Source organism: Grampus griseus (assembly GCF_964374135.1).
Source record: "Grampus griseus genome assembly, chromosome: 14".
NCBI classification, from domain to species: Eukaryota; Metazoa; Chordata; class Mammalia; order Artiodactyla; family Delphinidae; genus Grampus; species Grampus griseus.
Window position 1 is genome coordinate 66,537,568 of NC_139008.1, and position 26,815 is coordinate 66,564,382.

The 26,815-nt window shown below is 37.6% G+C and overlaps 1 protein-coding gene across 3 annotated transcripts in view; it reads right to left on the minus strand.

Annotated features, from left to right (window-relative positions):
- The window catches only part of SAMHD1 (SAM and HD domain containing deoxynucleoside triphosphate triphosphohydrolase 1), a 62,835-nt gene that overhangs the window by 16,803 nt on the left and 19,217 nt on the right, over positions 1-26,815 (minus strand). For 2 of the 3 annotated variants that reach the window (XM_082669494.1, XM_082669495.1), the window contains exons 4-11: positions 26,279-26,439; positions 18,502-18,617; positions 16,442-16,512; positions 12,115-12,273; positions 10,681-10,781; positions 10,397-10,505; positions 9,588-9,679; positions 8,093-8,208 (exon numbers count right to left, since the gene is read on the minus strand). In XM_082669494.1, the coding sequence (XP_082525620.1) occupies positions 8,093-8,208; positions 9,588-9,679; positions 10,397-10,505; positions 10,681-10,781; positions 12,115-12,273; positions 16,442-16,512; positions 18,502-18,617; positions 26,279-26,439 (925 nt within the window). The remainder of the gene's footprint in view (positions 1-8,092; positions 8,209-9,587; positions 9,680-10,396; positions 10,506-10,680; positions 10,782-12,114; positions 12,274-16,441; positions 16,513-18,501; positions 18,618-26,278; positions 26,440-26,815) is intronic. The other variant, XM_082669496.1, reaches the window with a different exon arrangement.

The following is a 26,815-nucleotide window of genomic DNA, read 5'->3' on the forward strand; positions in this document are numbered from 1 at the left end:
CATCAAACCTTAGATAGATTAATAAATGGGTAGAGGGATGGTAGGTAATAAATATGTGATAAAGCAAGTCCAGTAAATGCTAGAATTTAGGTGGTGAGTATACAGGTTTTAACTGTAAAATTCTTTCAACATTGCTATATATTTTCAACACTTACCCCCAAAATGTGAAAAAACATTCTAAAAAATTTAAAAATAAGAAGTGAAGATTTGGGACTGCCCTGGTGGCACAGTGGATAAGACTCTGAGCTCCCAGTGGAGGGGTCCCGGGTTCGATCCCTCGTCAGGGAACAAGATCCCACATGCAGGCCGCAAATAAGAAGGCTGCCTGTCACAACTAAGGAGCTGGTGCAATCAAATAGATAAATAAAAGCAAATTGATTTAAAAAAAGAAGTGGAGATTTTTAAAGTAAAGATAAGGTGAGTTGCTTTTGGAAATGCAGCAAAAGTAAGGAAGGCTCTCACATGGTCCTATTCCTTCAAGGTCATGTAGTTAAGGACAATAAGGATTATATGACTGCTCAGAATAATACGCAAGAAAACTACAATGATCCCTGTCTGAAATGATGAAAGCTGGAAAGGCTATATGCTTGTTCTCCCATACTCTGGCAGATAAAGCACAAAAATGTAACCTAATTTCTTGTCTGGGATTTTTGACATTGTTACAACATCCAAGTATGTGATCAGTGAACTCATCTTACCGAATGGGGTAAAAACCAGTTTGGGTGTTCTAGAACTTTCATGGTGAGCAAGAGCTATGTATTGTCATGAGCACTTAAGACCTCATTAAAATGTATGATATTTTAATGGTTTGTCAGTTAACCCCAAAGTGTATAAAATGCAGAATTCATTTCTTTTCACCAAAAGATAATTTAAATGTAATATAATGTTACAGGATGAATGGCTGGGACTGGTCTCTGAGGAAAACTGAAGATGATTTTTTAAAACACAGCATCACTTGCTTCATTATGAGCAAAAGTTAAAAATAAATATCCAGGGAGGCGCCTTCAAGATGGCAGAGGAATAAGATGTGGAGATCACCTTCCTCCCCACTTATACATCAAAACTACATCTACATGTGGAACAACTCCTACAGAACACCTACTGAACACTGGCAGAAGACCTCAGATTTCCCCAAAGGCAAGAAACTCCCCACATACCTGGCTGTTTGGCTGACATGCTCTGGTGCTCTGGCTGGGTGTCAGGCCTGAGCCTCTGAGGTGGGAGAGCCAAGTTCAGGACATTGGTCCAGCAGAGACCTCCCAGCCCCACATAATATCAAACGGCGAAATGTCTCCCAGAGATCTCCATCTCAATGCTAAGACCCAGCTCCACCCAATGACCAGCAAGCTACAGCGATGGACACCCTATGCTAAACAACTGCAAGACAGGAACACAATCCCACCCATTAGCAGAGAGGCTGCCTAAAATCATAATAAGATCACAGACACCCTAAAACACACCATCAAATGCAGTCCTGCCCACCAGAAAGACAAGATCCAGCCTCATCCACCAGAACACCGGCACCAGTCCACTCCACCACGAAGCCTACACAACCCACTGAACCGACCTTACCCACTGGGAGCAGACACCAAAAACAAGAGAAACTACGAACCTGCAGCCTGTGAAAAGGAGACCCCAAACACAGTAAGTTAAGCAAAATGAGAAGACAGAGAAACACACAGCAGATGAAGGAGCAAGGTAAAAACCCACCAGACCAAATAAATGAAGAGGAAATAGGCAGTCTACCTGAAAAAGAATTCAGAGTAATGATAGTACAGGTGATCTAAAATCTTGGAAATAGAATGGAGAAAATACAAGAAACGTTTAACAAGGACCTAAAAGAACTAAAGAGCAAACAAACAATGATGAACAACACAATAAATGAAATTAAAAATTCTCTAGAAGGAATCAATACCAGAATAACTGAGGCAGAAGAACGGAAAAGTGACCTGGAAGATAAAATAATGGAAATAACTACAACAGAGCACAATAAATAAAAAAGAATGAAAAGAATTAAGGACAGTCTCAGAGACCTCTGGGACAACATTAAATGCACCAACGTTCAAATTATAGGGGGTCCCAGAAGAAGAAGAGAAACAGAAAGGGACTGAGAAAATATTTGAAGAGATTATAGTTGAAAACTTCCCTAATATGGGTAAGCAAATAGTCAATCAAGTCCAGGAAGTGCAGAGAGTCCCATATAGGATAAATCCAAGGAGAAACATGCCAAAACACATATTAATCAAATGATCAAAAATTAAATACAAAGAAAAAATATTAAAAGCAGCAAGGGAAAAGCAACAAATAACATACAAGGGAATCCCCATAAGGTTAACAGCTGATCTTTCAGCAGAAACTCCGCAAGCCAGAAGGGAGGCAGGACATATTTAAAGTGATGAAAGGCAAAAACCTACAACCAAGATTACTGTACCCAGCAAGGTTCTCATTCAGATTCGACAGAGAAATTAAAACCTTTACAGACAAGCAAGAGCTAAGAGAATTCAGCACCACCAAACCAGCTTTACAACAAATGCTAAAGGAACTTCCCTAGGCAGGAAACACAAGAGAAGGAAAACACCTACAATAACAAACACAAGACAATTAAGAAAATGGTCATAGGAACATACATATCAATAGCTACCTTAAATGTAAATGCATTAAATGCTCCAACCAAAAGACATAGACTGGCTGAATGGATACAAAAACATGACCCGTATATATGTTGTCTACAAGAGACCCACTTCAGACCTAGGGACACATACAGACTGAAAGTGAGGGGATGGCAAAAGATATTCCATGCAAATGGAAATCTAAAGAAAGCTGGAGTAGCAATTCTCATATCAGATAAAATAAAGAATGTTACAAGAGACAAGGAAGGACACTACATAATGATCAAGGGATCAATCCAAGAAGAAGATATAACAATTGTAAATATTTATGCACCCAACACAGGAGCACCTCTATACATAAGGCAACTGCTAACAGCCATAAAAGGGGAAATCGACAGCAACACAATAATAGTAGGGGACTTTAACACCCCACTTTAACCAATGGACAGATCATCCAAAATGAAAATAAATAAGGAAACACAAGATTTAAATGATACATTAAAAAAGATGGACTTAATTGATATTTATAGGACATCCCATTCCAAAACAACAGAATACACTTTCCTCTCAAGTGCTCATGGAACATTCTCCAGGATAGATCAAATCTTGGGTCACAAATCAAGCCTTGCTAAATTTAAGAAAATTGAAATCGTATCAAGTATCTTTTCTGACTACAATGCCATGAGACTAGATATCACTTACAGGAAAAAATCTGTAAAAAATACAAACATATGGAGGCTAAACAATATACTGCTAAATAACCAAGAGATCACTGAAGAAATCAAAGAGGTAATCAAAAAATACCTAGAAACAAATGTCAATGAAAACATGATGACCCAAAACCTATGAGATGCAGCAAAAGCAGTTCTAAGAGGAAAGTTTATAGCAATACAATCCTACCTCAAGAAACAAGAAACATCTCAAATAAACAACCTAATTTTATACCTAAAGCAAATATAGAAAGAAGAACAAAAAACCCCAAAGTTAGCAGAAGGAAAGAAATCATAAAGATCAGATCAGAAATAAATGAAAAAGAAATGAAGGAAATGATAGCAAAGATCAATAAAAGTGAAAGCTGGTTCTTTGAGAGGATAAACAAAATTGATAGCCATTAGCCAGACTTATCAAGAAAAAAAGGAAGAAGACTCAAATCAAGAGAATTAGAAATGAAAAAGGAGAAATAACAACTGACACTGCAGAAACAAAAAGGATCATGAGAGATTATTACAAGCAACTATATGCCAATAAAACGGACAACCCGGAAGAAATGGACAAACTCTTAGAAAAGCACAACCTTCTGAGACTGAACCAGGAAGAAACAGAAAATATAAGCACACCAATCACAAACACTGAAATTGAAACTGTGATTAAAAATCTCCCAACAAACAAAAGCCCAGGACCAGATGGCTTCACAGGCAAATTCTATCAAACATTTAGAGAAGAGCTAACACATATCCTTCTCAAACTCTTCCAAAATATAGCAGAGGGAGGAACACTCCCAAACTCATTCTACAAGTCCACTGTCACCCTGATACCAAAACCAGACAAAGATGTCACAAAAAAAGAAAACTATAGGCCAATATCACTGATGAACATAGATGCAAAAATCCTCCACAAAATACTAGCAAACAGAATCCAACAGCACATTAAAAGGATCATACACCATGATCAAGTGGGGTTTATCCCAGGAATGCAACGATTCTTCAATATATGCAAATCAATCAATGTGATAAACCATATTAACAAATTGAAGGAGAAAAACCATATGATCATCTCAATAGATGCAGAAAAAGCTTTTGACAAAATTCAACACTTATGATAAAAACCCTCCAGAAAGTAGCCATAAAGCGAACTTACCTCAACATAATAAAGGTCATGTATGACAAACCCACAGCCAACATTGTTCTCAATGCTGAAAACCTGAAACCATTTCCACTAAGACCAGGAGCAAGACAAGGTTGCCCACTCTTACCACTATTATTCAACATAGTATTGGAAGTTTTAGCCACAGCAATCAGAGAAGAAAAAGAAATAAAAGGAATCCAAATTGGAAAAGAAGAACTAAAAGTGTCACTGTTTGCAGATGACATGATACTATACATAGAGAATCCTAAAGATGCTACTAGAAAACTACTAGAGCTAATCAATGAATTTGGTAAAGCAGCAGGATACAAAATTAATGCACAGAATTCTCTTGCATCCCTATACACTAATGATGAAAAATCTGAAAGAGAAATTAAGGAAACACTCCCATTTACCACTGCAACAAAAAGAATAAAATACCTAGGAATAAACCTACCTAAGGAGACAAAAGACCTGTATGCAGCAAACTATAAGACACTGAGGAAAGAAATTAAAGATGATACCAACTGATGGAGAGATATATCATGTTCTTGGATTGGAAGAATCAATATTGTGAAAATGACTATACTACCCAAAGCAGTCTACAGATTCAATGCAATCCCTATCAAGCTACCAATGGCATTTTTCACAGAACTAGAACAAAAAATTTCACAATTCATATGGAAACACAAAAGACCATGAATAGCCAGAGCAATCTTGAGAAAGAAAAACGGAGCTGGAGGAATCAGGCTCCCTGACTTCAGACTATACTACAAAGCTACAGTAATCAAGACAGTATGGTACTGGCACAAAATCAGAAATATAGATCAATGGAACAGGATAGAAAGCCCAGAGATAAACCCACACACATATGGTCACCTTATCTTTGATAAAGGAGGCAAGAACATATAATGGAGAAAAGACAGCCTCTTCAATAAGTGGTGCTGAGAAAACTGGACAGCTACATGTAAAAGAATGAAATTAGAACACTCCCTGACACCACACACAAAACTAAACTCAAAATGGATTAAAGACCTAAATGTAAGGCCAGACACTATAAAACTCTTAGAGGAAAACATAGGCAGAACACTCCATGATATAAATCACAGCAAGATCCTTTCTGACCCACCTCCCAGAGTAATGGTAATAAAAACAAAAATAAACAAACAGGACCTAATGAAGCTTAAAAGCTTTTGCATAGCAAAGGAAACTATAAACAAGACGAAAAGGCAACCCTCAGAATGGGAGAAGATATTTGCAAACAAATCAATGGACAAAGGATTAATCTCCAAAATATATAAACAGCTCATGCAGCTCAATGTTAAAAAAACAAACAACCCAATCCAAAACTGGGCAGAAGACCTAAATAGACATTTCTCCAAAGAAGATATACAGATTGTCAACAAACACATGAAAGGATGCTCAACATCACTAATCATTAGAGACATGTAAATCAAAACTACAATGAGGTATCACCTCACACCAGTCAGAATGGTCATCATCAAAAAATCTACGAACAATAAATGCTGGAGAGGGTGTGGAGAAAAGGGAACCCTCTTGCACTGTTGGTGGGAACGTAAATTGATACAGCCACTATGGAGAACAGCATGCAGGTTCATAAAAAACTAAAAATAGAACTACCATATGACCTAGCAATCCCACTACTGGGCATATACCTTGAGAAAACCATAATTCAAAAAGAGTCATGTTGGCTTCCCTGGTGGCGCAGTGGTTGGGAGTCCGCCTGCCGATGCAAGGGACATGGGTTCGTGCCCTGGTCCGGGAAGATCCCACATGCCGCGGAGCGGCTGGGCCTGTGCGCCATGGCCACTGAGCCTGCGCGTCTGGAGCCTGTGCTCCACAACGGGAGAGGCCACAACAGTGAGAGGCCCGCGTACCGCAAAAAAAAAAAAAAAAAAAAAAAAAAGTCATGTACCACAATGTTCACTGCAGTTCTATTTACAATAGCCAGGACATGGAAGCAAACTAAGTGTCCATTGACAGATGAATGGATAAAGAAGATATGGCTCATATATACAATGGAATATTACTCAGCCATAAAAGAAACGAAATTGAGTTATTTGTAATGAGGTGGATGGACCTAGAATCTGTCATACAGAGTGAAGTAAGTCAGAAAGAGAAAAACAAATACCATATGCTAACACATATATATGGAATCTTAAAAAAAAAAAAGGTTCTGAAGAACCTAGGGGCAGGACAGGAATAAAGACGCAGACATAGAGAATGGACTTGAGGACACAGGGAGGGGGAAGGGTAAGCTGGGACAAAGTGAGAGAGTGGCATGGACATATATACACTACCACATGTAAAATAGCTAGCTAGTGGGAAGCAGCCGCATAGCACAGGGAGATCAGCTCGGTGCTTTGTGACCACCTAGAGGGGTGGGATAGGGAGGGTGGGAGGGAGGGAGTTGCAAGAGGGAAGAGATATGGGGACATATGTATATGTATAACTGATTCACTTTGTTATACAGCAGAAACTAACACACCATTGTAAAGCAATTATACTCCAATAAAGATGTTTAAATAAATAAATAAATAAATATCCACAGCTTGCTCACATTGTCTTATAATCTCTTCTTCCATTCCTATCCACACAACAATGGGAGACTAGTATACCTGCTATGCTGTTATTAAAACAAAACACAGAAACAATTTAGATACATTATCCCCTATAAGTAACTTTGTCATCAGTCCAACCCAGATTAATTAACAAGCAAAAAGCAAACTCACTTGTCACATTATAAACTGTAAGTACTTATGTACAGTGTTGTCAGTGTACACAGACATTTGATACAGGGAATCACCATTTCACTTCTAATCTTTGATTTAGTTATGATTGGAAAATGACTAAAAATTTACAAGTGTAATGGGGACTCTCTATATTATATGTGTATAAAATAAAATCTAGCAGAGATGGAGCAGGAAGTTGATCTTGGTTGTGTCTGAGGCCACTCAGTTTCTGTTGTTCTTGCTTGGTTCAGAGCCTCCAGCCTTTCCACTGATTCTGTCATGTTGTTTTTAGTTAAGCAGAGACAGTTTTAGGATTTGCAACTAAGAACTCTGACTGGTACACGCTTTTTGGTTTACCTCTTTTGCTTTACTGATCTTTATTTCTCAGTCTACACTTTCCCACATTAAAGAATCAGCTGCAACCCCTCACCTCTCTTCCTTCACACCCTAAGCCGCAGAGTTTGTTTCTGCTGAAATGTTTCTCACATCCTGTGTTTTGCAACAAAAATCATGTTAAAAGGGCAAGTCAGCTTTTTGATACTAGTATGGTATTAGTCCAGCTGTATTATAAGTTAAATAATAATTTGAGTACTTATGTGCCAAGTACTATTCCTGGTGCTACATGCCTCATTGAAGCATCACAACAGAACTATATGCTAGGTGTCATTACTCCCATCTTAGATGAGGAAACTAAGGTTCAGAGAGGTTAAATAACTTTATTAAGGTTACCTTGTTAGTACAAAGCAGAGATAAAACTCAAATCCAATAGTATACAATCACTTTAGAAGCTAAATACATTGGAATGTTTGGAAAATAACTCGTCTGCAATCCAGGGTAAGTTTATACTTTATCTGAGATGGACCACCTATGTTACCTTCTAGTTCTTACCTGTCAGCTTAGTGAAGGCTTCCATGTCATCAATTGCTGTAGAAATGTGATACTTTTTTCCTTCAGAACCTGTTATCTCTATGTAAGGGTCTGCTTCGAGGAAGGCATCTGTAATCCTAAAGATCATTTTATAAACATTTATGCTTATGAGAAATTTTGAATATTTGTTTTATGCCTTGCTTAAAGTTAAGGAAATCTTTCTACTTTAGGGAAATAAAATCTTGAGACACAATGTTCTAAAGACAACTGCTTCTCAGACTTACAGATATAGAGAACAAACTAGTGGTTACCAGTGGGGAGAGGGAAGTGGGGAGGGGTAATATAGGGGTAGTGGATTAAGAGGTATAAACTATTAGGTATAAAATAAGCTACAAGGATATATTGTACAATGAGGAATACAGCTAATATTTTATAATAGCTATAAATGGAATACAACCTTTAAAAGTTGTGAATCACTATATTGTACACCTGCAACTTATAATTTTTAAAAAAGCAAAAAAAAAAAAGACAACTGCTTCTCAATCATGCTAAATAAATCCATGGTGATTTGTGAACTACTACATTTACTGTGTTCCAGGCATTATGACAGAGCTTTAAATACATCATCTTATTTAATCTTTCCAACTATAAGATAGATGTAATCAGCCTCAATTTTACAGATGTAGAAATTAAGGAATTTTCATTTAATCAAGTTAGGAAGAAGTGGTACCAGGCTTTGTACCTACATCTCTCTGATTCTCCACATTAAAAACAAACAAAACAACAAAATCTCTTACCAAAGTGACAACCATACAAATAGGAGAAAGAATTCTAACCAGTGTGCTCATGAGAAGAGATGAGGAAAAGAGTAGAAAAGAAGGTAAATTTTCTCAACACAAATGTTAAATATGAACATGAAAGGCTTAAAATAAATCAATTTAAAACTATTTTAGAGACATGGAATTAACTTGACTCACACCCAACTTTTGGTAATTCCTCATGGGGTCTTTGAGTCACACAGAGACCTGGCTGTACTTTTCTGCTTTGGTTCTGACTGGATCAGGGAGAAGAGGTGAAATTCCTGTAGGTTTTACTATTTGCTACTAATTTTGATAATTGACAGGGTAAGGAGCGACATTAATCTTAATCTTTAAAATTCATTTTTGTCATTAATTTCAGAATATCAATTATCCACGTCCCACCTCTCACCTCCATGACTAATATCTGGTACCTAAGCGACTACCTGTGCGGAGGTCTAAGCCATCCCAGCGTGGCCTCCTTCCTGCCTAGCCTAAACCCCATCTTCTGCTTGAATCTATCCTCTTTACCCACTTTCCTCCTCACCTCTAATGAAGTTCACTTTCTGCTAGTTTTTATTTGTTTAAGCGAACCATTTTAGGTTTGTTCACTTAAAATTCACTTGAATTTACCTAGAAATCTCAACTTGACCCAAGTATGATACTCTAGCAAAGCATCATGGAAAATTTTATAGGGAAATAACAATCGAATTTCTTACATTGTATCAATGATGTTGCCAACTTTGTGTTGATAAGCTCTGCGATGCAAAGAGTTGCGTGTGTGGAACATGTCATACAGGTTTCCAACCTCCTGCAGAAGAATGTGGAACAATGTAGGATCAGATTAGGGATCTTCCTGGACCGGGGCACGAACCCGTGTCCCCTGCATCGGCAGGCGGACTCTCAACCACTGCGCCACCAAGGAAGCCCTACTGAGTGTTTTAACTCAGTGACACATTCTGTTTTAGGCATCTTAAATATAGTCTTTAAATTTCCCAATACCTCTAGAAATTAGGTATTATTATTCTTATAGTCTTCATTCTCAAGAGAAAGACCTTCTATAGTATAATACTGTAATGTTCTTTAGTTACATGATTCTAACCTAGCATGGGACCTAATGATTTTAGGATTTTAACTACCATGAAACACGTAATATAGTGATTAAGGATAATACTCAAGCCAAACTTCCTGGATTGAAATTCCAATTCTGCCATTAATTGTATGTCTTCTCTGTGCTTCAATCTGCTCATCTGTTAAATGGGATAATAACAGTATCTATTCCATAGGGTGGAGGAGGATTGAGTTAATCCCTCTAAAGCACAACATTCAATAAATGTCTATCATAATTTTATTATTATTTAACAATGCAGTAAAAGTGAAAAGAGCCTTAAGATACTTTCAAATGCTAAGCATGAAGTAAAGAGATTGACAATTTACCAGGTAGTGATTTTTCCAAATTAGTTAAAGGTTATTTCTAGATTTCACACTAGGAACTATACCTTCCTCGTTGTTCTCTGACATAGCTTACCTTTTCTCTAGTACAAATGTGCTTCCTATCATCTACCTCACAGACACGGGCAAACTTAATAAAGCGCTTGTAATCAAAATTATTTTGGATTCCAAGATGATGGCAGTCCCTAGAAAGATTCCAAAGCAGAGAAATTAAATATTTCAACAAAGGAAACGGTACCTTAAATATCAACACTAAATTTATACAAGAATTTTATTTTGTTTGTTTATTTAAATAAAAATTGTATATATTTAAAGTATATAAGGATTTTAAACAACTTTTCTGAAGTGTTCAGTGCATACCTGGCAAAATAATCCCATTTGTCCACATCAATGCCATTTCTTTTATTGGCCACTATCTCATAAAGGAAGCTTTTTTCTTTAGGACGCCCTTTATATAGCCACTGGAAGACAAGAAAACCCACTGAAAGTTTTAGGATAGGAGCCAAATCTATTTGTAAGCAAAGCAAAGCAACTGTATTAATCTGAAAATTATAAACAGATATTTGAACGGGAAGGTTAGGTAAGTGAGAAGGTTCTACTCATTCCTTCTTCCATTTAATTCCTAAATTAGTAGAAAAGGGAAAAGAAATGCTAAAGTGTGATACCCTGTTAATACTAAACCTTGTGCCTTCGGAAGGATCCTAACTCTATTACACTTCCCATAACCAACAAGCTTTCTTTCTTTTTTTTTTTTTTTTTTACGCGGGCCTCTCACTGCTGTGGCCTCTCCCGTTGCGGAGCACAGGCTCCGGACGCGCAGGCTCAGCGGCCATGGCTCACGAATCTTCCCGGACCGGGGCACGAACCCGTGTCTCCTGCATCGGCAGGCGGACTCTCAACCACTGCGCCACCAGGGAAGCCCCAACAAGCTTTCTTGTTTAAAAATTTAAAAAAAAATATAAGATCTAATTATGAAGTAGTAAGAATGTTCCTTATATTCTAATGCTTAAATTCAGGCATGAAAATTGTACTGTCTTTCAAAGTAGCCACACATCTAGTCTAAATGATATGCACCATTCAAAGAATTTTTGGAACTCTGTATTTTGTTTGTTTGGGTTTTTTTGGCGGCGCAGTTTGGCCCGTGGGATCCTAGTTCCCCAACTAGGGACAGAACCCGGGCCCTCAGCAGTGAAAGCATCACAGTCCTAACCAGTGGACTGCCAGGGAATTCCCAGGAGCTCTGTTTTTTGGAAACAGGATATTTGCTATAAAATCCACCTCTTTATCTTATGCCTTACAAGTAGCTTTGTATATTTTAAGGAAAAAAACTTTAAAAACCACAAAGGGAAATTCTTTTTTCTAAGTAAAATAAAAAAGATCAAAAAGGAAACAAAACATATTTCCCTCTAAACTAATTCAACTTTTTTCTAGGTCTTCACATATCTAAATATTTCAAATATGTTAATTTTAATGAATAAACAAGACATACTTCTACATTTTCCAAACTAAGTTACTTTAGGCTTCTATATAAAATACTGCATACATATTCATTAAAAATATTTATATATGTATTTTAGTTTGGGGGATAACTTCTGAAGAACTCAGTTAAGAGCTGGAAGAACTATATAAGTCTTTTATTTTTTGCATTAAACAGTAGAAATGTATCACATATTTTATCATTTAGTCTCTCTAAAATAGCCAAATGTCACCTCTTCAAATAGATCTGAAGGAATCAAGCAGAGAGACTAGATGAAAGGAACAAGTCAGTTCAAATTAAGTTGTACACAAACTTACCTTTGAAGAATCTTTGATGGGTGACTCAGGTGGTCCTGTAATTTGTTCCTTGATAAACCAAATATCTTCTTCAGGGATGAGACCATACTGTTCCATGACATCTCTGAGTCCGTTAGAATTAACTAGGTGCTCAAACATCATAACCGAGCCCTGTTCATGCTGGGAAAAGTCAGCACAGTATGGTCTGTTGTAGACTCTAGTCCATCAGAGACCCCTCATTATTTAAATTACTCTTGGCTCCAGGTAATTCAGAGGTAAGGCTCTAATGCATGTTAATTATCAAGTTTTCAACTATAATCTTACAGATATTTTTAAAAATCTGTCAAATTTGTCTATATTGGGACTCCCCTGGTAGTCCAGTGGTTAAGAATCCTCCTTCCAATGCAGGGGATGCAGGTTCTATCCATGGTCAGGGATCTAAGATCCCACATGCTGTGGGGCAACTAAGCCCGCGAGCTCTAGAGCCTGTGTGCCACAACTGGAGAGCCCGCGAGCTGCAATGAAGAGCCCATGTGCTGCAAGGAAAGATCCCACATGCTGCAACGAAGACCCAATGCAGCCAAATAAATAAATAAATATCAGATGGGACTGGAAAAAAAAAACCTCTATATTTTACCAGTCTATAAACCTTTACAAACTAGGTTCATCATTATTACATAAATGTTTAATGAGATATAATCATTTATAATACATAAGTATTGTACACTACAACTGAATATTACCAGATCATAAAGATAGAATAGGTTTTTTTTTTTTTCTGAGATGTACCACTTGCAGAATCTTAGTTCCCGGACCAGGGATCGAACCCAGGCCCCAGCAGTGAAAGAGCTGAGTCCTAACCACTGGACCGCCAGGGAATTCCCAATAGAATACCATTTTAATGAATACCACTATAAAATTTAGTTGTATTGTTTCATCAGCTTTGGAATTTGTGAAGATGCAAGTTCTATTAGCATTTCCATCTACTGATAAAAAGGGGTAATTCCAGGGCTTCCCTGGTGGTGCAGTGGTTGAGAATCTGCCTGCCAATACAGGGGACACAGGTTCGAGCCCTGGTCTGGGGAGATCCCACATGCCGTGGAGCAACTAGGCCCGTGAGCCACAACTACTGAGCCTGCGCGTCTGGAGCCTGTGCTCCGCAACAAGAGAGGCCACGACAGTGAGAGGCCCGCGCACCGCGATGAAGAGTAGCCCCCGCTCGCTGCAACTACAGAAAGCCCTCGCACAGAAACAAAGACCCAACACACCCCAAAATAAATAAAATATAAATTTAATTTTAAAAAAAGGGGGGGGGTAATTCCAAACTTGCCAGTAAAAACAAAAATGTCTCAGAGCCCTGAAGTCAAGATCTGGACTGGAATCTCAAATTAGACTCATTTTACTCATCTGTCTCTGCTTGCTCATTTATAATCGTTATAAAGATCAAATGGCCCACTGGAGGGAGACATCACAGGTCTTAGCAAAAACAAACTCAAGAAACATGAAGACAAAACCCTGAATAGTCCTGTATCTATTTTTTAACTGAATCAAGATATATATCAATTACATAGAGGAAAAACAGTAAGTTTATGAAATTTGGCAGCCATGGCCTTTATCAGGTGATTGAAGTTAATATTACCAGTAATGGCTTAAAAAGACCTTATGTGCCTCTAATGGGATACACTAAGAAGGTCACACGTGGCATTCTGCCAAAAACAGATAGTCTGACAGTATGAGGAAACCGAAAACTGAAACTCAAAGTAAGGGGCAATCCACAAAATAATCTACCTGTATACTTCAAAAAATGACAAGGTCATGAGAGATAAAGACGGAAGAATTGTTGCAGATCAAAAGAAACTAAAGAGAAATGGCAACTAAGGGTAATGTATGATGGATCAGGACCAAAAATGGTTTTCTTTCCCCTTTTCTATATGGACAGTTGTTGAAATTTGATAGAAAGTCTGTAAATTAGATAATAGTACTGTATCAATAATAATTTCCTGATTTTAATAAATGTACTGAGGTTATGTAAGAGAATGTTCTTATTTTTAGGAAATACCTACTGAAGCTGTAGGAATAAACGGGCATGCCTACAACATACTTTCAAATGGTTCAGAAAAAAACTTATACATACAGAAAAATTCAAGTTCCACAAAGATAGCACAGACAATAATAACTAAAATTATAAGCAACTTAGAAGTAAATATAATAAAAGATGTATAAAACCTTTATGGAGAAAATTACAACATTTATAATAGACGAGCAAAAGGCCAAAGATACCTAATAAAAGAAACAGCTGTCCTACCAGCTATCAAGACTTATTATAAAGAAGTAACAATTATGAAAAGTGTGGAATGCAACAGAATCCAGAAAGATTCATCATTACAGAATGTTAAAAAAATGTTGGGGTTGGTATCACAGAATCAGTGGGGACAGTGGTAGAGCGTTTGACTGCAGATCACTGGGGAAATTCAATAAACAATTATCCATATTAAAAAAGAAATCAGATTTCTACCACACATATGCAGAGAAATAAATTCCCATGAGGTAAGGACTTACATGTTAAAGGCAAAATATTTAAAGAAAAAGACTTGGGAATGGCTGAGTAGATCCTATTTCAATCGACCCTGTTGGAGAAAAAAACTAACTCTGGACAACTTCCTGAAGGTATTGGATTATGACCAAAAGCAGGCAGATGTTAGAGGGAAATAAACACTTGGAAGAGAAAGGCAGTGGGCAATATTCCAGTTCTTTTATGGCTTTTAGCCTGAGGGAGGCCCTAAGGCTGCAGAACTGGAGAGAAACTATCCATCTTACTAGGTTGAAGAACCAGAAATACTTCATCAAAATTTAAAATTTTTGTTTCTCAAAAGCCACCTTCATTAAAGAAATGAATTGGTAAGTCAGAGACTGGGGTGGGGACAGGGACTATATTCACAATACATGTATCTGACTATATATATAATTACTCAAATTGATAACTAAAAGGCAAACATTCAAATTTTTTAAATGAGTAAATGGAAAAACTCTTCACAAAAGATGATTTATCAATGACAAAGTACAGGAAATGGTACTCAACATACCACAGAGGATGCCAAAAAAAAAAAAAAAAATCCTATAAGAGACCATTTCACACTCATTAGAAAGAATAACTTAAAAAACTAAATGTTGGGGAGGCTATGGAACAACAGGCACTCTAATATTGCTGGCAGAGTGTAAAATGGGAAACGTCCGGTAGTTGCTTATAAAGTTAAGTATCCATCTACTTGATGACCCAGCAATTCTACTCCTAGATGAACCTAAGACAAATGAAAACGTTTTCCATAAAAATCGTGTACAGTAACATGCATAGCATCTTTATTCATAACAGCCAAAAAACTGAAAACAACCCAAATTCTACAAAAGGAGAAAAAATAAAAAATCATAACTTATTCATACAATGGAATACTACCTCAGCAATGAGCAGGGACCGACAACTGATGCATGACACACCAACGAATCTCAAAATCATTGTGTTGAGTGAATAAGAGCAAGACACAAAAGAGTACCTATTATAGGATTCTACTCTTATCAATTCTAAGACAGGCAAAACTAGTCTGTTTATAAAAATCAGAAGGTAATAGTGGGAGGGAGATGTAGGAACTGACTGAAAAGGGTCACAAAGGAATTTTCCAGGAAGATGAAAATATTCTATATCTCAACTTGGGTAGTGGCTACATGGATGTATACATTTGTCAAAACTCACTGATCTGTACACTGAAGATCTGTACAACATATTGTATACGAATTACCTTTAAAGAGAGAGAGAAAAAATAGTGGTTGACATGTAAGAAGTGTTCATTATGTATTAATACCTTTTTCTACTCCAAATAATAGTTTGGCCCAAAATAGGAGTTGACCTAACTTTACTTCTCAAAAATTGATTCCAAAAATACAGGTCAGTCACCTGCAAATCTGTAAGTATAAAATGAACTTAGCTGGTATTAGTTACTTCATGGTCATACAAAATGAGTCAAAGCCAGAGTCAGCCTTTTATTTTTTATTTTATACTAGTGTGATAGAGTAGAAAGAGCATTAAATTAGCAGCTAGGAAACCTGGTTTTCTAGTGCTGGCTTTATCATTTAACAACTTTGTGATTTTTGTTGCATCAATACACCTCTATGAATTTCAAGTTCCTTTATACTTATGAAACTGGAGATAATGATTTCCTCCTTAGAGATTACTGTGAGGATCAAATGAAAGCATTATATATAAACACTCTGAAAAACTGTAAAAGGAAGAATACTTTAACACAGAAGTCATTGCTTAGTCTTTATTTTATTGACTATTAAATATATGAATACATACCGTCCATTTCACATCTGGGCGAGCAAGTGGAATAAATCTTCCATCGAACATATGAGAAAATGGCCCATGACCTTAAAAACAAAAGCAGCCTTAGAACAAGAAAAATGTTTGTAAATTGGTAAAATGTAAATCTTTTTAGTTAAACTTGAATATCAATAGAAATTAATAATCTATAAATACATCACAAAAAGGAACAAACCCTTCCTTCCTATTTTCTAAAACAAGAGAACAGGAGGCAGAACAAATACAGGAAAGTAAGCTCTCCACTGAGGGGTCTCTGAGTCACCATAGTTTACATAAATCTGATAAAAGGACAGTTTTGTGTAACCAAAGGAATGTTAATGACAAAAACTTTTGGCTTCTTCAGATTATATATTGGTAGTGTTAGAACAGCAGTTTTAACACAATCCACTAGGGTTAGGAAGAAAATATTAGAACTTTATTACTCTCAACCTTTAAAAACATCTATTTTTATGTAAATTTTATAATGTATGTAATTTATTTTATAATAAATATACACATATCAGGGTTTATCTTGGGTTTTTACTGATGATATGGGCAATCAAAAGTGGAGATCACTACTTTATCTTATTCATAAGTGATCTTAACATTCCACAACATCTAGTAATATGAAACTTTGCTGAGGCACAACTCTGGATTATCAGAATTTCTGAAGGAGTTACAGTTGGCCCTCTGCATCCGCAGATTCAATCAACCTCGGACAAAAAAATATTCAGAAAAAAAAATTCCAGAAAGTTCCAAAAAGCAAAACTTGAATTTGCCAGGCTTGCTGGCAACTATTTACATATAGCTTACATTGTGCTGGTATTATAAGTAATTTAGAATTGATTTAAAGTACATGGGAGGATGTGTGTGGGTTATATGCAAATTTTATATAAGGGGCTTGAGCATCCCGGATTTTGGGGTTTTGGGGGGTTTTTTTTGTATCCGCAGGGGGTCCTGATAGATGGGAAAGGGAGCCTACCTGGACCAGCCCTGGGCCTTTTTGCATGTTGCAGTCTGTACACAAAGGCTTGTTACTATAGAGCTCAGACTCCTAGAAATTGGCAAAAGTTTCCAATGATTCCCTCTCAAAATACCAAAAATCTGTTAAATTTATGATCTAGGGCTGATACTGGTCCTACTGAAATCTCCAAGGGGACATGCTGAAGAGCGTGCCCTATGCCTTTAAGTATCTGGCTACTGAAACCTCCCTTTCCCTGCACTGAGGGCACATGCAAACTCTTAGGATCCTCCAACAGGTAGGAATAAATTACAAGGCTAGGGCTTCCCTGGTGGCACAGTGGTTGAGAGTCCGCCTGCTGATGCAGGGGACACGGGTTCGTGCCCCGGTCCGGGAGGATCCCACATGCCACGGAGCGGCTGGGCCTGTGAGCTATGGCTGCTGAGTCTGCGCGTCAGGAGCCTGTGCTCCACAATGGGAGAGGCCACAACAGTGAGAGGCCCGCGTACAGCGAAAAAAAAAAAAAAAAAAAAAAAATTACAAGGATAGGGGAAAAATCTCCTGTGATAAAAGAGAACAGTCCTTTTTCTCTTTCTCTGACCATGGAAAAGGATGATATTCTTCTGCTTGGATTTAAGTGGCCCAAGACCTCACATGGGTCAGGGAAGAAAAGAAGTTCTCTAAATCCGTTGTTAATCTGTTAGAGCAGATTATGTATTCTAGGTGTGAGAAGAATAGATTTGACAAATTATCTAAAGGAAAATGGCAATTTTATTTCAACCAAGATAAAGGAAAAATCAAATTCACATCATCCAACACACAGTAGTCAGAAAAAAATCACTATCAGAAAGTCCCTTCATATAACCTGCAACAAAGATGTTTAACATGGGAAATTCACTGAAAGCCTACAAAAAAAAATAGCAATGCTTTGGGCTTATGAATCATTCTAGGAAGAAGCAATGGCACATTTACATTAATGTTAACTGAAGAATTAAAACACAACTTTCATATTCTCCTAGTTAGTTGGATTTTTTAATTTCAAAGAGAGGTACCATGTGGTTTTTACATTAGAACTCTGGCTCTTTGAACTGCTTACCGAGATCATGACAAAGACCAGCGATCTGAACACAGAGCATATCTCGTTCACTTATCTGCAGCTCTGGTTGTTTTTCACTCAGTTCACGAACTAGACGTCCTGCTAGATACCCTACGCTGCAGAGCGGAAAAAACAAAACAAAAATGAAAAAATTACTCTTCTGTTTGAAAGATGAGCGACTGTTAAGATTTGTATTTGTCCTTGATAAATCCTTAAGGAGGCTGTGAATTAGACTTTGGGTGAAGGAGCCTTCCCAGCAGTTTGAGTATAAAAAGCCCTCTTTTCCCCTTTTTTGTTTCAGAGTCTACCTGATTGAACTAGCTATAGGCTCAGTCTCAGGTCATTTTGGGCTGTATTACATTTCTGATTTGTAGGGATTTGCAAGACAAAGACAGTTGTTTTTAATTCCCCAAAGAACTGCTCTGCTGCCTAAATGATTTTAAAAGATTGATTTGCCCAACTACATTTTCTTTAATTTGATTATTATTAGCTTCTGAATATTAGCCCCTAGTTTTACATTATATTGTGTGGGTTCATGTAACCTTACTGGGTTTTTTTTTTTGTATATTTAAATTAATATTTTCTGAGGGGCAGATTTACATACCCAGTCTCATTAATACCAGGCAGCGGAAGCATTCCCCAGTGAGACATAACGTCTACACACAATATAGTGAGGCAAAAGAGATATAAACATCTTATATTAAGCCCACTTAAATATACCTACTTTTATAAACTGTCATCTCGATTCAATCAACTCTTACACCTTTAACTTTAGCCTCCATTAGGACCCCATCAACAAGCTGTGGTCTTACAAGGAGTCCTAGAAACTTTCCCTTTTATTCTCTGGCTATTTTATCTATTTTTGTATAAAGGCTCTGGGGTCTCCAGGGAGGGGTTGAGCCCAGGGACACAGGCCTTTTTAAAAAACCTTTAACTTGATTAATTGGTCTAATTGTTGCCCCAAACAATTGTTCAACTGTTGATCAGGTATCTCAGTGTAATTTTCTTCCAACCTTTTAAATATATGTGTGTGTGTGTGTGTGTGTGTGTGTGTGTATTAAACTGGGGTAAATAGAATGATAGAATGGACTTCTTCGGGGCCCTTAATGTTGGGGACCAATAAGATGTCCCCTTGGCCCATCCAACCTTACACAGTGTTGTATAAAAACGTTTGTTTTAATCTCATTACCATCCATTTTATTTATCCAATTTCTTAATAACCATCTAAAGATTTTTATCCTGTTGAGACAAGTCCCGTTAAAATTTCCACCTTCTTGGGAAGAAGTCTCTTAACTTTCCCCTCAGCTTTTTTTCCCTATTAACCAACCCAATTAACATTACTTAACCTAATGTTTTCATTAGCATCTGTAAGGCCCATTGAGGGTAACCCTAGAGACTACAAATAAGGCTTCCCAAACTGGTTTATTTTTGTCTCTTTTAAACTAAGGGAGTTCTGAAATTGGGTCATTTGTAGGGATGTGGATGGATCTAGAGACTGTTATACAGACTGAAGTAAGTCAGAAAGAGAAAAACAAATACCGTATGCTAACACATATATGTGGAACCTAGAAAAATGGTACAGATGAACCGGTTTGCAGGGCAGAAATTGAGACACAGATGTAGAGAACAAACTTATGGTCACCAAGGGGGGAAAGCGGCGGGGGTGTGTGTGTGTGATGAATTGGGCGATTGGGGTTGACATGTATACACTGATGTGTATAAAATTGATGACTAATAAGGACCTGCTGCATAAAAAAATAAATAAAAGTAAAAAAAAATAATTGGATAAAGTCAGTGACAAGATAAATTCAACACCTATGTTAAGTCCACAAAATCAAGAAGAGATAAAAAAACAAGAAACAAAAAACAAAATACTGAGTATAGTTCCCTGTGCTATACAGTAGGTCCTTGTTGGGTATCTATTTTATATATAGCATTGTTGAACTAGATAATATGGTCTCTATTCTTAATGGAATATGTGGTGAATTTACAACAAAAGGTAACATTTAAATCAATGGAATTAAATCCACAACTTATGACAAAGAAAACTGTATCAAATCATGTTGTACACCTTAAACATACACAAAGTTATATGTCAATTATATCATGATAAAGCTGGGGGAAAATAAGATATTCAAATTTTTTTAAAGTTAAGAAAAAAACTAAAAATGCTAAAAAAAGATAAATAAATAAACTAAGGGAGTTCTTAGGTTAGCTGTTTTATATATACTACCATCTTCTAATTTGTTTTTTTATAGGTAAAAATAAAACAGCTGTTTGTTATGAGAGCTCTCTAAAAAATTTACTAATTTACCAAGTTTCTCCAATTTTAAGGATTCACTGTCTGGTCATTGATGAATAGTATCTTTTTTTTTTTTTTGCGGTATGCGGGCCTCTCACTGTTGTGGCCTCTCCCGTTGCGGAGCGCAGGCTCTGGACACGCAGGCTCAGTGGCCATGGCTCACGGGCCTAGCCGCTCCGCGGCATGTGGGATCTTCCCGGACCGGGGCACGAACCTGTGTCCCCTGCATAGGCAGGCGGACTCTCAACCACTGCGCCACCAGGGAAGTCCGATGAATAGTATCTTAATAGTGACTCAAACCAATAAAATGCAAGAGGCATCCCCACAAGAGAGTGCAAAGGATGCAGCCTTCATAAGATTTAGAAATTTCCTCCCCCAAACAGCCTAAGAGAGTAAAGTCCTTCGTTGTACAGGTGGTTGCAATGAAGGTTGAGATGACAAAGGCCCCTTATGGGCTGGGACCCCTTATGACAAATTTTCCTGAGAGTTGATACAGCCAGGCAAAAAGATTGCTCAGAATTCCAGTCTATTTGACTGGTTGCCAAATGTACACCATATGTGTACCTCCTGGGTAGCAGAGACCAAGCTCTCAGAACACAGGAGAAAAAAAAAAAAAGTCTAAGAAGATCAGGTAGAACATTTACATCTCTAAGACACAGGTAGAGAAATGCAAGTTCTCCCAGAAGGGTTTTTGTTTCTTTAAGTTCAGAATTTTGAAAAGATGTTTTATCAAGTTGGGTTTTTCTAGCTGCATATGAAAAAAAAATTAATTTTGGAATGTCAAAAGAACCCCAGTTTGGCCATTTTTAGGATGAGCTTTAATTCCCAATTAAGCAAGTACTTGCAAGTACAAATTCTGTACGTACATAATAAAAATTTCCCAGTGTCTGTCAATTGGGGTAACCCATCAGCGTTTTTTAACTGAGCAAAATCTTCCCAGTGTCTTTCAAGTGAGGATAACCCACTCTGTCATTCAACTGACCACAATCTTCCTAATGTCTTTCAACTGAAGATAACCCTGTTACCTCTTTTTGAAACTAAGTTCAAGGAAAACCTACTCCTCCAGTGAGAAGTTAAATACCACCAAATAAAACTTAGGACCATAAGCGAATAACAGGAGATCCAAGATCCAGGAGACACTCATCCAAATTCATCTGGACTCACTGAGGAGACAGACGGGCACAAGAGGCCTCTGCTAGTACCAAGGCTCCAGATCCTCGTAAAGTTCAGGCAAAGGAGAAAAGTTGGCTCTGGATCCCTTCGTGGTCACTGAACTGTCAACTGAAGAAAAACACTACCTAAAAGTTCCAAGTTATGTTTTATTCAGAGATCTTACTGAGGACTCTAGCCCGGGAAACAGTCTCAGACAGCACTGAGGCATTGTTCCAAAGAGGTAAGGGAGGAACCAGGGTATATAGGAGTTTCTGGTGAAAAAAAAAAACATTTCGTCCAACATCAAAAGACTACTGCTAATGACAAAAACCAGTCACCTCAAGTTAATAATTTTTAGCATTTTCCTATGTATGGGAAGATGTAAGAGTCTGGGGTCATTGAAATTATTCCTTAGATATTCATCTGATCTATCTAGGGCCAGCATGCTGTTTTTCTCCACCCTGAATTCCCCTCTGGGTGCAGCACTGGGGGCAGCTGCAGTGGCTTGATGGCTTGACGGCGGGCAATATTTGTTGTTTACTAGAATGACAGGTAACATTTTTTTGGTCTACATTTGTGATTAGCAGTCATCTTTTTACACTTGACCACATGTTTTCCCCAGCAAAAAAGTTCACATATATACTGGCTCCTCCCTTACCTCTCTGGAGCAGTTCCTCAGAGCTATCTGAGAACTCCTGGGCTATAGTACTCAGTAAGGTCCCCAAATAAAACTTAACTCATAACTTTCACATCGTGCATTTTTCTTTCAGTTAACACTCAAGAATTTCAATGTTTTTCAAATGTTCTAATATACCTCGAGGGCAACTTAACAGAATAGTCTGTTTCAGAACTAGGCAGAAACACACAGATTCCCAAAAGCAGGACCTCTTGACTCAGAATCACTTATCATTAGGGAAATGCAAAATCAAATCACAGTGAGACACCACCTCATACCCATTAGGAAGGGTTTTTTGGGGTTTATTTTGGCTGTTCCACGTAGCATGCAGATCTTAGTTCCCCAAACAGGGATTGAACCCGTCCCCGCTGCACTGGAAGCACAGAGTCTTAACCACTGGACCACCAGGGAAGTCCCTAGGATGTCTATTATAAAACAAAACAAAAACTAACAAATTTTGGCCAGGATGTGGAGAAATTGGAACCCTTGTACACTGTTGGTGGGAATGTAAAATGGTGCAGCCACTATAGAAAACAGTAGAGCAGTTTCTCAAAATATTAAAAATAGAATTACCATATGATCCAGTAATTCCACTTCTGGGTATATACCCAAAAGAAGTGAAAGCAGGGTCTTGAAGAGATATTTGCACATCCACGTTCATAGCGGTCACAATTGCCAAAGAGGTGGAAGCAACCCAAGAGTCCACAGATGAATGAAGGGATAAATGAAATGTAACATATACATACAATGGAATATTATTCAGCCTTAAAAAGTAAGGATATTCTGACACATGCTCCAATATGAGTAACTCTTGGGGAAATTATGCTAAATGAAATAAGCCAATCACAAAAAGACAAATACTCTATGAAATCACTTATATGAGATACCTAGAACAGTCAAATTCATTAGAACAGAAAGTAGAATGGTGGTTACCAGGGACTGGGGAGAAGAGGAATGGGGAATTCAATGGGTACAGAGTTTCAGTTTTGCGAGATGAAAAAGTTCCGGAGCTTGGTTGCACAATAATGTGGATATATTTAACACTATTGAACTATAAACTTAAAAATGGTTAGGATGGTAAATTTTATATTCTGTGTATTTTACCACAATTTTTTTTAAAAGCAGAGCTTCTGGTATTGTAATGTTTACAACATAGATTGTAGATAAGGTGCTCAACAAATGTTAAATACACTTTTAGCATTTCTACCTGAAAGTACTTCCTGAATGAATACAATATCTTTCTTGCCCCCTAAACTCTGAGCTTCACAAGGATAGAAACAGTTGATATCTTGTTGGTTTGGTAGGCACCAGTAAGTTTTCAATAAATATTTGTTGATGAATATACATTTGAGTAGATGCATGTGTTCTGGCTAATTAAACATGCTTCTAAACAAACAAACAAAACCAAAGTAACGCAGCAGTTTCCCCTTATTATTGGTTTCACTTTCCTCATTTCAGTTACCAGCAGTTAATCATGGTCTGAAAATATTAAATGGAAACTTCCAGAAATACACAATTCATAAGTTTTAAATTATACTTCATTCTGAGTAGCATGATGAAATATCACACTGTTCTGCTCCATCACGACTGGGTCGTGAATCATTCTTTTGTCCAGCGTGTCCCACACATTAAATCACTTAGTAGCCAACACAATCATCAGATTGACGGCCAAGGTTTCCACAGTGCTTGTGTTCAAGTGACCCTTATTTTACTTCATAATGGCACTGAAGTGCAAGAGTAGTAAAGCTGGCAATTCAGATGTGCCAAAGACACGTCGAGAAGTGCTTCCGGTAAGTGAGTGAAACGGTCAAAATTCTCAACTCAATAAAGATAGAACAAAATTGTACGCTGAGGTTGCTAAGATCTATCATAAGAACAAATCTTCTACCTGTGAAATAGTGAAGAAGGAAAAAGAAATTTGTGCTAGTTTTGCTGTTGCATCTCAAACTGTCAAAGTTACAGCCACGGTGTGTGATAAGTGCTTAATTAAGATGGCAAAGGCATTAAATTTGTACAATAAGATATTCTGAAAGAGAGAAACCACATGCACATAACTTTTATTGCACTGTATTGTTATAATTGTTCCATTTTATTATTAGTTGTTGTTAATCTCTTACTGTGCTTAATTTATAAATTAAACTTTATCATAGGTATGTATTTTTAAGGAAAAAACATAGTATAAATAAGGTTTGGTAGTATCTGTGGTTTCAGGTATCCACTGGGAGTCTAGGAGCATATACCCCGTGGATAAGGGGTGGACCACTTACACTGTGAGTACTTCATGAAAATCTAGATAACTGTCTGATTCTTCTGGGCCTATGTCCACCTGGCTCTACATTTTTATAATGAAAAAGCAGACCAGGGACTTCCTTGGTGGTGCAGTGGTTACCGCCTGCCAATGCAAGGGACATGGGTTCGAGCCCTGGTCCGGGAAGATCCCACATGCACGGAGCAACTAAGGCAGTGCGCCACAACTACTGAGCCTGCGCTCTAGAGCCCGCGAGCCACAACTACTGAGCCCATTTGTCACAACTGCCGAAGCCCGCACGCCTAGAGCCCATGTTCCGCAACAAGAGAAGGCACCGCAATGAGAAGCCCGTGCACTGCAATGAAGAGTAGCCCCCACTCGCGGCAACTAGAGAAAGCCTGTGCGCATCAAAGAAGTCCAAACGCAGGCAAAAAAAAAAACAAGCAGAGCAAAGTCTCAACTATGTTGTATGTAACAGAGGTGCCACCTTCTCTAAGCTTGTGAATGCTTTTCTGATTTACACGTTTCCTGATAGGTAAGAAAACAATGGGTTTTTTTGTTTTTTGTTTTTTTAAATTTATTTTTGGCTGCATCAGGTCTTTGATGCTGCATGTGGGCTTCCTCTAGTTGCAGAGAGTAGGGGCTAATCTTCGTTGTGGTGCACAGGCTTCTCATTGCGGTGGCTTCTCTTGTCGAGGAGCACAGGCTCTAGGTGCACAGGCTTCAGTAGTTGTGGCACACAGGCTTAGTTGCTCTGCGGCATGTGGGATTTTCCCAGGCCAGGGCTCGAACCCGTGTCCCCTGCATTGGCAGGCGGATTCTTAACCACTGAGCCACCAGGGAAGCCCAATGATGTGGTTTTAAAGGGCAATTATGTATAAAACTAAATAGGAAATGTAGGAAAATTAAATAATCAAACTTACAAAGTTAATTATATCAGTAACCAACCCTATTAACTTTTAAACAATATTTAAACACAAATGTTTCATCTAAAAGTCCTGCCAGGCACTTTCATTTTCTTTCCAGGAAGGATTTGAGGTGGCTTCTAAGAATACATAAAATAAGTAAAGTAGAGCAAAGTAAATCAAACCTTCAACTTTCTCATCAATAAAATAAGGATATTATTGGGAATTCCCTGGCAGTCCAATGGTTAGGACTCCACGCTTCCACTGCACGGGGCACGGGTTCGATCCCTGGCTGGGGAACTAAGATCCTGCATGCCACATGGCTCGACCAAAGGAAAAAAAAATCAAATATTGATTGTCTCAGTCAAACAAGGCTCTTAAAAAAAATAAGGCTATTATTACCATTTTATAAAACTATTTGTTTTCTAAAAGATACGATGTGACCGAGAAGGGACTTAATAACTATAAGTTCCCCACCCCAATACCCTTCTTACCCTAGACTATGCTCAAATCGATTGTGTGAAGCTCCTGGAAAAACATAGTAACCGCCTCCCAACTGCTTAATATATCGCAGGCGCTGAAATTGAGGTGTGTCGATGATTCGGATGAGAAGAGGGTGAAATTCAATGTGACCATGGATAGGATCATTAATCACCTAGAAAATTATAAATTAATGTGAATAACAATACATAACACCATCTAAAATTTTTGTCCAGTCATTCCTATCTACAGTGCAAAGTCAAAGCTATTCATTTTTAAGTAAGAATAATACTAAGGGAAATGACAAGTTATGAATATCTTTACCTTATTTAGGTATCACTACCAGACAAAGCAAGTATATTGGACCTGATGGATTCTAATAATGGATTAATGGATTCTAATAACAGAAGGGTAAAGATTTCAATCTTTCTTTTATGTATATGATTTCATTAGCCTTTAGGAAGTTAGTCTGGTATTCAAGTTAAACATACTCATTCAACACACTCATTCAGATCACATACACTATTTTACCACAGGCACTGTGTCTAATT